Below are 16,296 nucleotides of genomic sequence, written 5' to 3'. Positions count from 1 at the left end.
GCTCTCGCTGATGAGTCTTCACGGGTCTATCACGGGTCCAGGCGCCGGCACGCACCTCGCCCCGTCCTCCCTGCCTTTCCCCCCCTCGATCCTGAGAAAGGTCTCCCTTTCCCCCGCCCATAGTCCACCCGACGAAGGCAGGCCATCCTCTCCGCTGAATAACGCGTCTGCATTTCAGCGTGCCCTTTAATACCGGTTCGCAATGGTCTGTGCGTCAATGGCTCGATGTCCTGCACTTGATGCAGCTCGTCTGGTCTACAGGATTCGCTTGAATCAATCGAATCCGTTATTACGCTATTGACACCAAGTGCATTTGGCGTAAATTGTGGGGCAGCCCAGTGTGGGGCAGCCCAGTGTGGGGCAGCCCAGTGGGGCGCGTTGAATATCAGATATGCATTTAAAATCTATACCACGCTAGGCAAGCAACCTTAAGCGGTTGAGCAGCTGTTGGAAGGACAAGTGTTCAAACCCCAAACTCTCTGTGTGATTGCTTCTCGGCAGCAAATACCTATGATGATGCACATATGCAGGATACATTTATGAGTGCGCCTCCAGAATCTGCACATGACAGTAGTACCGGGGCCCCATCGCCTCGGGCAACAGCGACGCCCACACCAGCCGGGCCGCGCCGCGCGTGCTGTCATTGCGTCCGCTCTCCTCCTCCAGCAGGTCCAGGCAGATCTTGTTGAAGTCCCCGACCACCAGCGCCTGGAACCAGCGCGCCAGAGCCGCGGAGTCACCCTGCATGCACGTGCGAAACACACGGTGACACGGCCCTCGTTTAGGGAGGGTCATGCTCACAGCCTCACACATGCAAGGTGTATGCCCCACGCTGGTGTTTCGAGCCTTGACAGTATCAAAGCCGTAATGATGTAAGGGTTTCCTGAGATGTAAATCAATCTCATGTTGTTTGCCCCGTAGTTTACACACCTGCTGGCTCGCTTTCTTGATGGCGCCCACAATTTGGCCGCACGCCGCTAACGCGGAAGCCTGCGTCCAGTCCACGTCGGCTGCTGCCGCGGGCGACCTGCAGGACATTCAGCGACACGCCAGTCAGCCTAACATACGGTACAATCACCCGTGACCACCAAGGTTACTTTAATCTACCGCACTGGGCGATAACTGACGCGTTTGCCATTGCTCACCCCAGCTGCGGCAGCCACACTTGCACCAGCAGCTCCGGCAGCGGGCAGTTCTGAAACCTCATCTCGACGGCCTTGCCGCCGCACAGCTGCTGCGGCTGCAGTGCGCCCCGCTTTGAGAGCTCCTTTGCGGCTATCACGGCCGCCATGCCCTGCATTTCCATGTGAGGCAAGGCAACTGACAAGCGGGACGTGCGTGCATGATGCGGGTTTGCATATGCCTGAAAGCCTGAAACCGAATTGGGCTGAGCATGTGCTCCCCACACCCCAGAACAGCCCGTCGGTCAGTGGGGCATGCAAAAATTCGCAAGGCGTAAGCGCGTCCCATCCATCCCCCACCACTCACCAGCCACTGCAACCGCTCGGTCACGACGTCGCCGGCAGGCCCAGAGCACAACCGCCGCATCTCTGGACCCTTTGAGCTGAGCTCGGCTAGCAGAGCACGCAGTAGGCGCTTGCACGGGATTGCCGGGCTGTGCTCACACGCCGCCTGCAGTGGCTCCGCCGCCGCGCATGCGGAGTGAGGATCACACCGACTCGGCGTCAGCGGCAGGAGGGTGCCCCAGCTGCTTGCAGCAGCGAGGTGCTGAGCAGCCGGCTGGCACTCTACCAGGCCTCCATCGCTGAGCTGGTGCCGGCGCGCTGGTGGCGGTGATGGTGGTGGTGAGAAAGGCTCACGCTGCACGTCCCGCACAGCCGGCTGCGGCGGCTGCGGGGTCACCTGCTGCAGCTGCGGTGCGGTCAGCAGGGACGACGCCACCGCAGCGGAAGGGGCTGGGCGCCGCTGCACTGCGCTGCCCACAGGTTCTGGGACAGCAGTCATGAGAGGTAGAGGGTTGCTCTGCTGCTGGTGCTGTTGCTGCTCCAGTGGTTGCAGTGGATGGTCCCACCTGGTCGGTCCGCGCTGGCGTTTCTGCTGTGGTTGCTCCTCCTCGCATCCAGCATCCACTGCAGTGCGCTTGCTGCCTAGCGGTCGTTCTGCCGCCGCGGCCTTTGCGCTCCCCAGCCGTGCCTTCTGCGACAATTTCAGCCGCAACGTGTACAACGTGTGGCAAGGTTTCTCAGGTGCACGTTCTGTGGGGGCAATGTGCTGCTGCGCCGCCGCCACCTGCCCCTCCACCTGCTGGTCGCCAGTGCCTCCTGCTCTCTGCTGCTGCACCCGCTGCCCCAACTCCTCCGGCTCACGCGTGAAAGCGTCCTCGCCTGTCTGGTTCTGATTCAGGTGGCTTTCGCCAGCCGCCGCCTCCGGCTGCTGCAGGCTCGGCAGGTCCGGTGGGGACGCTGCTGCTGGCGGCCCAGTCTCCTCTGCGCGAGCAGCGGTTGATAGCTGCGAGCCGTTTACTGCCATCCCTTGTTGCAGCACGCCGTCGCTTGAGTGCAGGACTAGCCCCGCTGGCTTCTGAACGGGCGGAGACATCGGCCCAGGCTCAGTGATGATGCTTCGCGGCCGCACCGCTCCGTGCAGCAGGTGGATGCTTGCCACACCATTAGGGCTGGGGAGTTGGTGCCCGGCCTCGTCGATGCCGGCCGCAGCACTACCCGCCACCCGCGGCAAGCCGCACGGATCTTCCTGTGCCTCTGCTGGGCGCTCACAGCGCAGCAGGGGCTCGTCTCCGATGAAGGCGAATGACGACTGCTGCTGGGATGCGGTGGTGAGAACCAGGTCTTGGGCCGCCGCGACCAGGAATGTGTCTGCTGCCTGAGACGCAGAGTCCCCTGCTGCCGCAGCCGTTGGGCCCGCGTTGACGCAGCTGGTAGCTGGGGGCCAACCCTTGAGCAGCAGCCGGCGAGCCATGAGCGGCAGTGGCCGCGGCAAAGGCGGTGAGACAATACGCCCCGCCGCCTCCGACTGTAGCGGCGCATCCGATGGTCCCTCCACTGCGGCGGTGTCTGGTGCATGCTGCTGTAGTGGGTGGAGAGACCGCCGCGCCAGAAGCAGCCGGCGCCGCAGCTCTTGCTGCTGGTATTGCTGCGGCTCACCGAACACCGGTGGGAGCGGCTGCTGTGATGGCGTATCTGCACTGCTGCGGCTCCCGCCCTTGCATCCTTCATCGACGGGCTCCACCGCCTGCGCCTCTGACGAACTCACGCCACCACTTGCCCCCACGGGCATACTATTGCCGGCGGCAAACTTGAAGTGCGCTTGCGCCACCGACGCCTCCGTCATGGCGAGGGCACAGATCACCGCTGAGTTTTGATGTGGTGTCGTGACGGCCTGATGCGGTTGCGGCACTGCACCAGCGCCAGCTGCCAAGGAAGGCTCGGGTGTGGAAGGCGCGGCTAAGGGTGTTTTCGGCACTCCTGATGCCGGTTTGGCACCGAAGCGCGCGAGGGTTCGTGGCACGGCCGACGGCCTCCAGGCTGCACCGCTAGCGCTGCCGTAAGATGACTTGGCAGCTGCTGCCCTGAACACCCCCGTTGCGCTGCCGGGGCTGGTCGGCGGCGACAGCAGTCGCAATGGAGTCAGCCGGCCCGGGCTCAGCGTCAACTGCTGGCTCAGTGCGCGAGATGCCAAGGGTGAGACAGGGGCGCGCGGCGGCTGCAGCACCTCCTGTTGCGGCTGCACTGCTCGCAATGGCTGGCGCGGCTCAGTAGTCACCTGTTCCTGCTGCTGCTTCGATCCCTCCGCCGCCGCGGCATGGTGCTGGTTGTCTACCTCGCCGCTTTCCTTGCCAGGCGTAGCCGCGGCGGGCGTGGCCGCAGCGGGACCGACAGGCTCAGCGGTAGCCTCATTCGAGGACAGCGGAGCCTCGGCTGGTGGCGCGGCTGCTGCAGGGTCGACCGCCGTACCGGCAGCAACCGGGTGGTGGTGCAGTGGCGCCTTGCTGGGGCTGCTGGCTGTGGGGCGTGCCGGCTGCTGGGGCGCCCGAGGCGCCGGCTGCTGCTGCACGGAGATGGAGGAGCGGCGGAGCCGGCGCCGCTGCACAGACGCGGAAGTGGTGCGCTGAGGGCTACCGGCGCTCTTGCTACTGGCGGCTGCAGTATGCGGGGTGCCAGTAGTCCGGGTCACGCCGCTGCTCGCCGCCGCCGACCCTGCCGAAGTCCCTGCCGCCGACTCCGCATCTGTCACAGCAGGCGCCAGGCATGCTGCCGCTGTAGCAGTACGTGTTCGGGTCCACGACAACAGCCACCGGCGCCTACGTGCTGATGAAATGCCGTCATGCTGTGCACGAACCACGCCGCCAGCGTCCCACTCGCTGCACCGCCGCAGATGAGCCTTGACCGCGGAGACGTACCGCACAGTCGGGTGGTTGCTGAGACCTGCTGGGCTCTGCTGGTCCTGCTGCTGTCCATGGACGGCTGCAGCAGGTGGCCCTGCAGTCGCCCCACTGCCATCGGGCACGCCTGCCGTTGCAGCACCGCCGCCGGCCACAGCCGCCGCAGCCTTTGTTGCTGGGCCATTGCCACAGACAGCGCCGTGGCCAGCGGCTCGGTCAGCGTTGCCGCTGCTACTGCCGCCACTGCGGACAGCGCCGCTGCTGCTGCAGCGCCGGCTCGGACCAATGCTGTCCGTCGCCGTCGCCGGCAGCGCTGCCGCTGCAACCGACCGCCACAGCGGCGACAGCACCAACACGTCCCCTGGCACCGCCTGCGCCTTATGCAGCTGAGGGTGCAGAGCACGGAGCACGCACTGCTGGCTGACACCCTGATGCCTGGCGCTGAGAGTGATGGACGTGCGCTGTAAGTCGGCGCTTTCGCCACCTGCGGTGTCGTCACTCTCCGTCCACCGCACCGGCAGGAGCGCGCCATCACCAGCGACATCCCACCGCGCGCCGCGCCCCAGCCAGGATGCCGCTGCGGCCGGCGCTGTGAACTCCAAGGACTCAGACCTTTGCCTGAGCATGGAGGATGTCAGGCGCAAGACCACATAGTCCCGCGGCACGGCCAGCCGCCTGCGCGTGCGCTCCTCCTCCGCGCGTTGCCGGGTGTCCACCATCCGGGCGGTCTTCTCATCCATCTGCCCGGTGCCCGCTGCCGCGACGCGCACCACCAGTTCTTCTGGATGCTTCGTTGTGTCGCCGTAGCCGCCGGCCGCCGCCGCTGCCGCAGCAGTCGCAGCGGCGGTGGCAGTTGTGGGGTGGAGCTCCCGATCCAGCGTGAAGAGCGCGCCACCTGCACCGCAGCATGCGGCAATCACGAAACACGGCAGTGGGACAAGTAAGGGAGTCGGTACACGAGCGGCCACGTGACCGTGCCCACATTTGCAAGGGTGCGCCACTACGACTGTCATAGGATGATCGGCAGGTCAGACCGCCACGGCCCCCCTCGCTCCCCATACATGCCAACCTGAACTAGTGCATTGATGCGCCTCCCACGCACGGCACACCGCCAACGGCGCGTACCCACCCCACCCACCGCACCCTGCACCGCACTTACCCTGCCAGTCAAGTTCGCGTGCCACCACCCACAGCGAATCGAGGTAGAGGTGGATGAAGCCGGTGCTGCGCCGCTCCTTGTGCAGGAAGGCGGGGAAGGTCTGCTCCAGCTCCGGGCCAAACCCCAGCTCCGGCGGCGTGATCACCCGCAGCAGCAGCGCCTTGTACGCGTGCCTAGTGCCGCCAGGGAGAGGTGTCCGAGCCCACTTGGGGTACAGTGCACAAAGCCGCTTCTTGTTGTAGGCGCGGCAGCATTGCCCGTCCAGGCGCAGCAGGTCGTCCTCATCGTCCTCGGTGTGGGGTTGAGCATGAATTCCGATTTCGGTGCTGCAAGTGTCTTCAGCGCTCGCCGCCTGCTGCTGTCCGCCGCCGCTGCCATCGCTCTTGGGGGCCGAACCACCGCTGCTGGCGGCGGCGACGTGATGCGCTGTGCTTGCGGCGGCGGCGCTGCTGGGCGCACTGGATGTGCTGGCCGTGGTCGCACGTGCTGCGGAGACTGCTTTAGGCTGTTGCGCCTGACCCACATGACCCACATCGCCGGAGTCGCGGCGCGGCTGTTGTGCCTCCTGTTCACCTGCTGCTGGGGACCTTGCCGCCAGCGCTCGTTCCGATGAGGGGGCGTCACTGCCGCTAGCCGCACCGGCGGCTAGCGGCGCGCAGGCGCACGACGCCGCACAGGCAACGAGCGCTGTGGCATCATTCGCGGCTCCCAGCAGCAGATCGGCTGGAAAAGTGCCGCGACCCACATCAGGTTCTGGCTGCTTCTGCCTCGGCTGCTTGCCTGCCGCCGCAGCATCGATTGGGATCGCCTCTGGCGACGTCGCAGCACCAGCAGGAGGGGCTGCAGGTTTTGTGCGAGGGACGCGAGCCGACGGACCTGCTGTGCCAGCACGAGGTGCTGATTGGGCCTGCTGCAGATCATGCACGCGTGGAGCAGTTGCCGCCGCGGACGTTTCCTGCCGCCGCCGCCGCCGTTGCGGCGCTGCAGCGGAAGCGGTGATCGCCTGACTGGCACCGCCGAGGGCGCCCTCCTGCTCGCCCGCGACCAACAGCAGCTTTCCGAAGCGACCCAGCAGCTCCAGGGTGCCGCTGGAGGCACTGTCGCCCAAAACTGCCGCCACGAGCAGGCGGGCTGGGTGCACCACCCAGTCGCCGTTGCCTTGTCGCTGCAGCTGCACATGGAAGGCGGACCGCGTCTCCTCGTCCTGCCGGGAACGGCGGCAGGAGGTGGTGGCTCCTGGCCCGGAGGGGTGTTGCGCGTCTTCCCAGTCAGGGCTAAGCGCATGGAGCACCAGGGGGCGCGAGCTTGGGTCTTCGCTTAAGCGGACCCGGCCGGGCGTCGGCAGGTACTGCGACAGCTGCCGAAACGTGGCATCGGGACATGTAAGACGCCCGTTCATCCAGAACAGGGGCCCAAGGCCCTTTGCCCTATTGCTTGTAGTAGCTGAAGGTAGCATGGTTGCTATGGAATCGCAGGGGTGTCCAGCGGTCGAGGAGCTGGTGGAATGCGCAGCATGCGCCCACGAAACTCGACGGCCCTAGACGCTCGCGTGGCAAAGAGTGCTCCGCTGAGCTCCCTATAGCACAGGAATTGCCGAAATTATCCTTGAGAGAGGAAGGACGCGTGGCGTGCAGCCGTGCCGCTGCGCGCAAGCAAGCAAAAGAGCAGCTGGCAAAGAGCGAAGCTCAATTGCAATGTCTCCAGTATGTTACTTTATAGGAATTCCGAATGCTTGGGGAATTTATACACGACTGGGTCCTGCAAGAGGACGGCCCATCGCTGTCGGGGGCTTGCATTTTTATGGGGGTTTGCCGATTTCTTGTGTTCTTCACGAATTGACACCTTAACCCAGATCGCTACAAACCGCTACGCAACCGCAAACGCTTTAAGCTCGTTAAGGCATTAACCGTCGCCCCGCCGCGTGTAAACCCCCACGCACGCCGCCCTCCCCAAACCTCAGCGCACGCAAATTCATTGGCAAAATTGATATGTAAAGCAGCGCAAAGGAAAACTGCCCTCACAAGTAGCGCGCAACTTGTAAGCAACACCTGTGGGCCTCAATGGAGCTCATACCCGCCAGCGAACTCATGCTATGGTTGAACGTGAGACTTGTGCACCAATACTCATAGACCGTCTCACACAGCGCTGTGCGTCACCCGCTTATGTACCACCTGGGGTCGCGCCAAACCCGTGTGTTCCCCCTGCTTGCGCGCCTCCACATGCACACAGCACACCAGACCACAATTTAGGCCAAGGCCTCATGAGCGCATTGATAATGCGTCCATGCGCCAAGGACGTGCCCTAGCCTGCCCTAGTTGCATCAAGTCCAAGACCGCCTTATTCATGTACACCCAAAATATTTGGCGTTATACTGTGCAATGTCGACCACTATTGTGTAGCGTTATTGTGATGCCCAGCGCGCGCTCAAATCAAACCCATCTCATTTCCCCTTCCCACCTTCCTGGCTTCCCCTCACCCATGTACACGAAAACGGTGCATGCGCCTCACCTGTGTGACGTGCCGAACTCTAACGCAGCCTCAAACCAAAGACCTCCAGATAGTACTTGTGCACCATCACCTCCGGCAGCAGCGGCACCGCCACCAGCCGCTGCCCGCCTGCATTGCCGACGCCACCACCGCCACTGCCACCACCGCGGACCACCAGTTGCAACTGAGCCTTCGGCGGCTCCACGTGGCCAGACGTGGCCAGCGTTGACACCCAGTGCAGAAACGCAAGCCGGTTGGCCTGCAACATAACAACAGCGCACAACACACTCTCGATCAAGCGGTGTCAGGCAGGTGCGCAGGCATATGCAACCAATTTTGCAAAGGATGGACAAGTCCCGCCGAACACTACGGTACGCCCGCACTCATCCGTGTGAAGCGGCAAGGCCAGGCACTGATGAGGAAGACAGCAAGCAGGTAGGCGTGCACCTACCGCGTCGGCGTGCCCCAGGGCGGCCAGCAGGCGCCCGAAAGACAGCCGCACAACGGACACGTCCCGCCAGTCCACCAGAGCGTCAGCAGCAGCAGCAGCAGGCGCCCTGCAGCAGGGAGCGAAGCGCAGCTGCCTCAGCAATTGGGGGATCCTAGCTAGGTTGTATAGAACGGCAACTGGGAAGCAACAAATGGCATGCGGTCCGGCACTTGCTTACCTGCTGGGTCGCTGCCCGGGTACTTCCACCTTCACCAACAGCCCAGGCAATGGACAGTCCCGAAGTCGCAGCCGGACGGTCTGACCGCCGCGCAGCTGCTGCGACACCAGTGTGCCCCGCTCTGTAAGCTCCTTGGCCGCTAGCACCGCCGCCATGCCCTGCGCGCAGCCGACGGGTTGTGTGACATCACATCACTGCATGCCGTGGGAACCAATGAGGATTGACGGCTGCTACAGGCGCATGCAGCATCCGGCACCGTGCCCAGCTATGCTGCATTCTACTCTGGTCGAGCCGTCTACAATATACGCACCAGGCAGGAGAGGCTCGCGTTGAGGACGTCACCCGCAGGGCCGTAGCAGTAGCGGCGCATCGCCGGCAGCACCTCACACAGCTGGTCCTGCAGTGGCTCCAGCTGCTGCCGCATCTGAGCGAGCCCGTAGCCCCAATGCGCCCGGTGGCGGCGGTTGCTGGGGTTGGGCGGCAGTAGCAAGCGTATCGTGTGTTCCTTCAACTGCCACTCCTGTGGGTGCTGTGCGTGCTGTGGCGGCTGCTGTGGCTGCTGCTGCGGCTGCTGCTGCGGCTGCTGCTGCGGCTGCTGCTGCAAGAGGTCCCGTGGCCGAGGTGGAGGTGGTTGAGGTGTGGGCGGTGGCGGTGCTCGTGCTGCTGCTGGCGCAATCCCTGTAGCAGTTACTGCCGCAGTACGCGGCGACGACAGCAAACCTCCCGCTGCCATAGAGACCAGAGGTGGCTTCCACATAATGCGCGGCCGCTTGGGCTTACCCTGCTGCTGCTGCACTGGTGTCAGCACCGCCACACGCTTTTTACCATTGTCCCCTTCCACTCCACCTGGGCCTGCTGCTGTCTGCTGCTGTTGCGGTTGCTGCTGCTGCTGCTGCTGCCGCTGTTGCTCCGCGGCTACTTCCGTTCGCGGCCGTATTGCAGGTGGCCGCTGCTCATCGTCTGCTTCGTCGGCGATTGCTGGTGATGTGGCTGGCGACTGGCCCTCCCAGTGTGAGGGTAGCAGGATTGCTTCCGGGCGCCACCGCTTCTTAGGCGGCAGCCCTGTGGAAAGCATCGGGTCCTCCGACCTCAACGCAGATGGCGCCGCCTGCTGAAATGCTGTTGGCTGCTGTTGCTGCAATTGCGGCTGGGCCCCCGCCGTGTCCTGCTCTGGCTGCAGCGCGACCACGGCATCCCGCTGTGCGGCCTCCTCCTTCTCCTCCTCCTTCTCCTTCTCCTCCTGCGGCAGCGGCGGCGGCGGCTGGCCAGCTGCAGCAGCAGCCACTGCACTTTGCTCCATCAGGTCCAGGGGCAGCGGCGGCGGGCCAGTAGTCGCCGCTGTGCTGTGCCGCCACGGCCGCGTCTCGGTCGCCGTCTCCCCCTGCTCAGCCAGTGACATACCCGGCTGCTGCTCCTCTGCTGCCGCGGACTGCCGCGGACTGGCTTGTTGCTGCTCCTCATGGACGCTTGGCAACAGGGGCTGCTGCAGCTGCCGCTCAAGCGGTGGTGGTGGCGGGGGCGGCAGTAGGTGCGCTGCAGGCACCTGCGGCGGCTCCTCTTGCGCCAGCTGGACCGCGCCCCCTGCCGCGCGCTGTTGCTTAGTGGGTGTAGCAGCCGCTGTCGTCACAGCAGCGCCTTCGCCTGCTGGACCGTCAGCCACAGCCCCTGCCGCCTCTCCTAGCACCGGCACCGCACAGCCTGTTTGAGCGTCCAGGCTCCCAGCAGCCTCGCACTGCTCCATGGCAGCCGCAGGTGCTGATGTCACGTGCACTACGCTGCCAGTACTTGGCTGCACGGCGCGCACCGCCAATGTCTCGCCTTCCGGCAGTGGCGTGGCACCCGCTGCCATGGCGGCGGCTTGTGACAGCGGCAGCATGCACAGCTCTTGCGGCGGCACCTCATCCTCATCAGCCGTCACATCTGCACTCTCCGGCTCTGGCAGGCACGGCCCTGGCCCTCCGTCCTGCTGCTGGCAGCCGCCCGCCAGGCTAGACGGCCGCCGCATGCGGAGACCTAACCCTGATGACGGCACCGAGTCGAGGTGCAGAAACACGTTCAGCGGCTGCGCCAGCTCCGCAGTCTCACACGCAACAGGATTGAAGGAGAAGAGCCCGCCCTCAGCCTCAGCGAGAGGTGGCAGCTGCTTGGGCTCCGGCTCCGGCTTCGGCGGCTGTGAACTGGTGGCGGTGGTGGCGGCGCACGCGCTCACCAGGCGGCTGGGGCCCAGCCGGCTTCCGGCGGCATGCTGCTGCCACTCACTCCGCATCTGCCGGTTCCACGACTCAAGCGACAAGGAGCGGTCCGGGTCACACTTTATGGGCAGGGGCTGCAGGCTTTCCGCTACCGCCACTGCTGCTGCCGCCGGGTCCATAGCAGCACCCCCAGCTGCTCGTCCCTCGCCCGTTGGTGCTGCTGCGCCCTCGCCAGCTGCTGGTGTCGAGTGGCCGGCGGCAGAAGTGGCGCTCGTCATCGGGATCCAGCCACCACGCAGCAGCCTCTCGTGCTGCAATGACATCGGCCGTGGGCCGGTGGCCAGGGCTGTGCACCTGTTGCTGTTGCTGGCGGCTGGCACTCCTACGGGTGCTGCCGCTGCCGGTTGCTGAAGTAGCTGCTGGACTTGCAGCTGCCCGCCGTTGCCCACCTGCGGCCCCTCCATCTTAACAGCAATGCTGCAGCGTACCGCGTTTTGACCGCTGGGAGCCAATGCTTCGGCACCACTGCCCGCGGCGCCGCTGTCGACGGCACCACTGCCTGCAACTTTGTTGGCCGCGACGGCCATACTTCCTGCGGCGCCGCTGTTTCCTGCAGTGCCAGTGCCTCCGGTGGCGGCACTGCCACCAGGCTGCGGCTGAGCCTCAACTGGGAGGCCGCCAACCCAGGCGCAGGTGCCGCGCCCGCCCCAGCCGCCGGATGCGCCTAGCATTGCCGTTGTACTGGCTACAACAGCCACCGTGGCCGTGGTTGTGGCACTTGCAGCAGCTTCACCTTCTGCCCTGTGCACACGGGTCGCGCGGGGTGAGAGTGCTTGATGTGCAGCCGCCTGGTCGACGACCGGCCCCGCCGCAGCCCCTGCCGCTGCCCCTGCCGCCACCGCCGCCGCATCCAGAGCACCTGCTGCTGCGGCCCCAGAGCCAGAGCCAGACGCATCCTGGCGCTGCGGGCTCGGGCTGCGGGACCGCGAGGAGCTCAGGCGTAAGAAGCCGCCCTCAAAGTCATCCAAAACTGGCGAGGGCTGTGCCCCCAGCTGTGCAGATGGCTGGTGCGCAGCTACTACTGCTGCTACTGCTGCTGCCGGTCCTACTCCCGGTTGCCCCAGGCCTGGCGTAGCCTGCTGCGCTTGCTGCCGCGCGAGCCTTTCCGGTGCGGCGACCGCCGCTCTGTGACTGTTGGAGATGGATGCACTGCCGGCGGCGCCGACGGCCCGGGTGCTGTCGCCGGCGCCAGCCGCCACGTGCTGAGGACCGCCACCCGCCGCTGCCGGTAGCCTTGTACTGGGTGCTGTACCACACCCCGTACACGTGTTGCTCCTCTGCGGAGGGATGGCGTGCGCCGGAAAAGGCCCGGCAGCAGCAGCAGGAGTAGCCGGCACAGCAGCGGCAGGCGCCGCCATGGCTGCGACTGCGATGGGCAGACCTGAGGCGGCAGCAACGGCGCTGGGTGCTGTTGCCACAACCGCTGCTGCCCTTGGCGACGGGACTGGGCGGGACAGGGCAAAGGCGGCAGCGGCGCCGTCTGCAGAGCCGCCGCGAGCACCCGGCGCTTCCGCTGCAGCGGCGCCACCAGCTTCAATGGGTGCCTGAGCTGTCGGCATCGCGGCAGCAGCCGTGTCCATCTGCTGAGCCTGTTGTTGCTCTTGAGGCGGATGTCGGAGCTGCTGCTGTTGCGACTGCGGTGATGGCGGCCTCATGCGTAGTCGACGCCATGCTCCAAACACGAGCGCCTCAGCGACGGCGGCCTTGCGCCGGCTGGGAGGGCTCGATGCCGCGGCCGCGACTGGGTCCGCACGCTGCTGCTGAGCCTGTTGCTGCTGAGCCTGTTGCTGCTGAGGCTGCTGAGCGGCTGCCACAGGCGCGGCCTGCGGTGCGGCCACAGGCGCGGCCTGCGGTGCGGTCACAGGCGCGGCCTGCGGGAGCGGCTGGACTGCACGCGTTGCACGTGGCTGTGAGCGCCCCGCTGGCTGGAAGTGCTGTGGCTGCTGCCATGGAGCCAGCCGCTCCTGCGACCGCCGCCGCTGCGGCGATGCCCGCCGTGCATGGCCAGGCACAGCAGGCACAGCAGAAGCAGCTTGCCGGCCCACCGCAGGCCCGGTGCCCCCGCCAACAAGGGCAGCGACACCAGCAGCCGGCGGCGGCGCGCCAGCCGGCTGGCCTGCATCATTGTGCTCGCCCCTTTGCTGGGCCGGGATCCCGTTTTGCTGCACACCGATGGGTCGGGCCAGCTGCTCTGGCGCGATACGCATGCAACGGGGGACGTGCCCACCGTCAGCAGCCTCCTGCATTGGTGCATTCTCATCAGCCACCTGCACAGCAGCCGGCGCAGCAACTGCCCGCCCTCGACGCGCTTCAGCCTCAGCGGCTGCTGGCACGCCTGCCTGCAACACGGCAGCGGACCTTGCCGCCGCCAACCCGGAAGCAGCGGCGGCTGCAGCGGCGCCAGCAGCGGCGGCGTGGGCATGGGTTCGTGCGACCGCCCCTCGCCTGCTGGGATGCGGCTGTCGCCCCAGCGCCGCCCGGGCAGCAGATGCCGCACCAGCAGCTGCATCTGCGGCACCAGCAGCTCCTGGGGCTGGAGCTGGGGCTGGGGCTGGGGCAGCTGGACAAGCTGCTTGGACCGCGGCGCCGGCGCCAGCGGGCGCAGCAGGGACGCCACCGGCTGCTGCTACTGCTGCTGTGTCTGCAGCTGCCGCCGCCGCAGGGGCAGCAGCAGCCGCTGCAGTCGCGGCGGTCGCTTCCGGGCCGGCGGCGGTGATGTGGAACCGGTACTGGCTGTTCCGCCACAGCTCCACCTGCACCGCCGCCACGTACCGCGACGTCACCTTGCTCCTGTGGGACAACGCGCGCAGCAGCCGCAGCTGCAGCTCCGAAGGTGGAGCGCGCGCCGCCGCCTGTTGTCCCTCTGCCGCCGCCTCTTGTTCTCGTGAAGCTGCCTCTTGACCTTCTGTCGCTGCGTGTTGTCCGTCTGCCGCCATCTGTTGGCCACCTGCTGCCGCGGCGGTGTCACCACAGCGGGAGCCTCCTGCACCGCTGCAATCACCAGCACTGCTGTTGCTGGCTTCGCCGCCCTCGACAGCTCTCGCACTGCTGCCGCCATTGACACCTCTGCCACCCATTTCGACAGCCCCATCGCTGCTGCCGCCCTCCCTCCGCACGATCTCGCTGCGCCACAGCGGCGACAGCACCAGCATGTCCCCCGGCACCGCCTGCGCCTTATGCAGCTGCGGCCGGAGCGACCGCAACATATACTGCCGCGGCGTTGGCGCACCACTGTCTCCCAGCATGGGCCGCAGGTGGGCGCTGGTGCTCTGCCACATGCGCATCCCATCCAACTCCTGGTGCCAGCGCACCGGCAGCGGGAAGGAGCAAGCCTTGTCCAGCCAGCGTGCGGCTGTGGCCGGCGCTTCAAATTCTAGCTCGCCCGGGCCCGGGCCCGTGGCGGCCTGGTCCTGCTGCTGTTGCGGCTCTTGTGCCTCCTGCCGCGCCTGCATTATCAAGCGCTGAGTTAGGACGATGACCACGTGGCTCCTTGGGAGCCTCAGCGGCGGCGACGGCGGCGGCACGGGCGCTACGGGTGACTTCGCAGCACTGTGCCGCAGGCAAGCATCCACCCGCCGCCGCCGCATCTGGCGCCGCTCGCGCTCCACGGCTTGGGGCCCCCGCGCAACCCTGTTTTGCTTTCTGGACGCGACCTGTCTGGCAGTCTCGCGCGTCATTTCCCCGGTGCCGATCACCACGCGCCGCAGGACTAGCGCCCTTGCCTGTGCCTGGCCCGCTGCTGCCGCTGCCTCGCCGGCCGCTGCCGCTACTGCCGCCGCGCTGACCGCAGCCGCGGTAGCAGTGGGCCGGAGCTCCCAGTCCAGCGTGAACTTCGTGCGGCCTGCGGGACAGCCGGCGGCAGCAGCCGACATGCGGGCATGCATCAACAACGGAGACAATGGCAGCAATCAGTAAGGCCGCATGCGACTGACTCTCCGGCATTTCCAATGCAGGTGGTGTCCCGCATTGATACCAACGCACCTAGCCAGCCCAGCTCGAGGGCCATGTCCTTCAGGCCATCGAGGTAGATTCGGTAACAACTCTCATTTGCCTCCTGTCTTTTCACAACCGCCGCGTCAAACGCCCGCTCCAGCGCAGGTCCATGGCAGCCGCCCTCCGGAGGAATGGCCACATGCAGCCGCACTGGCAGCACCGCCTGTCTCTCTCCGTCTGGCAGCCGCGCACTTGTCCACTCCGGGAACAGGGCACACAGCCGCGGCTTATTGAATGCCTTGCGGAGAGGGTTCTCCAGGGTTAGCAGAAGCCGATCGTCGATGTTGCCTGGCACCGGTGTTGCTGTTGCTGCCGGCCCCGCCTCGCTGCCGCCACGGCCGGCATCATCCATCGGAGCCACCGTATCCGGCGGTTGCTGCTGCTGGAGTGCGTGCAGTCTTGCTGTAGTGGTCTCCGCGGCAGCGGCGGCGACAGCAGGTTCGGCAACCGTGATTGCTGCAGCCGCAGGGCTCGCCCCGCCGCCGCTCCCTCCTGTGCCGGCAGCTGGTGCTGTTGCGGTTGTCGGTGACGTGCTGGGACCGTGCCGTAGCCGCTTCAGCCCGCCCGCTGGCCGCGGTGACTCCTGCTCCTGCAGCTGGTGCTGTTCCTGCAGCTCCTGATCCTGCTGCCGTCGCTGCTGCCGTGCATCTCGGTTTTCCACTTCCATCTGAGCAGACCTGTGCGCCTGGTTGGCGGCGGCACGAATGTACAGCCGCATGCCTTGCCTGAGCAACTCCAGCGTGGCGTACGCCCGCGCGCCGTCCAGGATATCTGCCACAAACACCGGCGGCAGGCGCAGGCGCACGCTGCCATCTGGCGCCTCACTTAGCCGGCAGCAGTGAGACACGGGGGGCTCCTCGCTGTCCGGTTCGAGTTGCTGAAAGACGTTCAACTTCAAGTCCTCCCGGCTCGTTAAGCCGCTGCGGGGCGTCGCTAGCACGACGGACAGCTGCTCGAGCGTCTTCGCCGGCACGACCAGCTTGCCACCCCGCCAGTCAAGCTGACCAAGCAGCTCGCAATCCTGCACTGACATCGCGGTATTGGGCTACGCGCAGCCAGCTTTGGCAAGCTGCAGGGCAAGCTGTGGGCCCCGGCAGCTTCTGCGATGCCGGAGCCCTCAGGCAGCTGCGGTCAAACACAACGTAGCTTGCAAAATAAGCTCTTAGCAGTCCTTTAATTTATCCAAAAAGTAACAGCTGCAAATTAATAGACTATTGTGTTTCGCAAACCATGGTTTCTCTGCACGCGACCGCGACAAGGGCTTCACAGTGGGTGACGTTGGCTGCAACAATTTAGTTGTATTGCCGCGACGTTTGCCGCTTGGCAGAACGCCAGAGATGTCGCCGCGGCTTGTCAGTCAACTTTATCAATCGATGC

At 65.9% G+C, this 16,296-nt stretch overlaps 2 protein-coding genes across 2 annotated transcripts; both read right to left on the bottom strand.

Moving 5' to 3' along the window:
• Window positions 1-90: 90 nt before the first annotated feature.
• CHLRE_16g682138v5 (uncharacterized protein) lies at window positions 91-7,182 on the bottom strand. Its single transcript, XM_043071454.1, has 6 exons — window positions 5,520-7,182; window positions 2,596-5,255; window positions 1,489-2,541; window positions 1,146-1,294; window positions 931-1,027; window positions 91-741 (listed from the first exon to the last, which is right to left on the bottom strand). The coding sequence occupies exons 1-6, from the start codon at window positions 6,916-6,918 to the stop codon at window positions 538-540; spliced, it is 5,562 nt and encodes a 1,853-aa protein (XP_042916254.1). The 5' UTR covers window positions 6,919-7,182; the 3' UTR covers window positions 91-537.
• A 48-nt stretch (window positions 7,183-7,230) lies between these two features.
• On the bottom strand, window positions 7,231-16,252 carry CHLRE_16g682026v5 (uncharacterized protein). Its single transcript, XM_043071451.1, has 5 exons — window positions 14,908-16,252; window positions 8,985-14,767; window positions 8,675-8,832; window positions 8,458-8,563; window positions 7,231-8,265 (listed from the first exon to the last, which is right to left on the bottom strand). The coding sequence occupies exons 1-5, from the start codon at window positions 15,950-15,952 to the stop codon at window positions 8,047-8,049; spliced, it is 7,311 nt and encodes a 2,436-aa protein (XP_042916253.1). The 5' UTR covers window positions 15,953-16,252; the 3' UTR covers window positions 7,231-8,046.
• Between the last annotated feature and the right edge of the window lie 44 nt (window positions 16,253-16,296).

Source organism: Chlamydomonas reinhardtii, chromosome 16 (assembly GCF_000002595.2).
Source record: "Chlamydomonas reinhardtii strain CC-503 cw92 mt+ chromosome 16, whole genome shotgun sequence".
Lineage (NCBI taxonomy): Eukaryota > Viridiplantae > Chlorophyta > Chlorophyceae > Chlamydomonadales > Chlamydomonadaceae > Chlamydomonas > Chlamydomonas reinhardtii.
The sequence above is the reverse complement of the archived record's forward strand: the minus strand, read 5'-3'. Positions and strand labels throughout refer to the sequence as shown.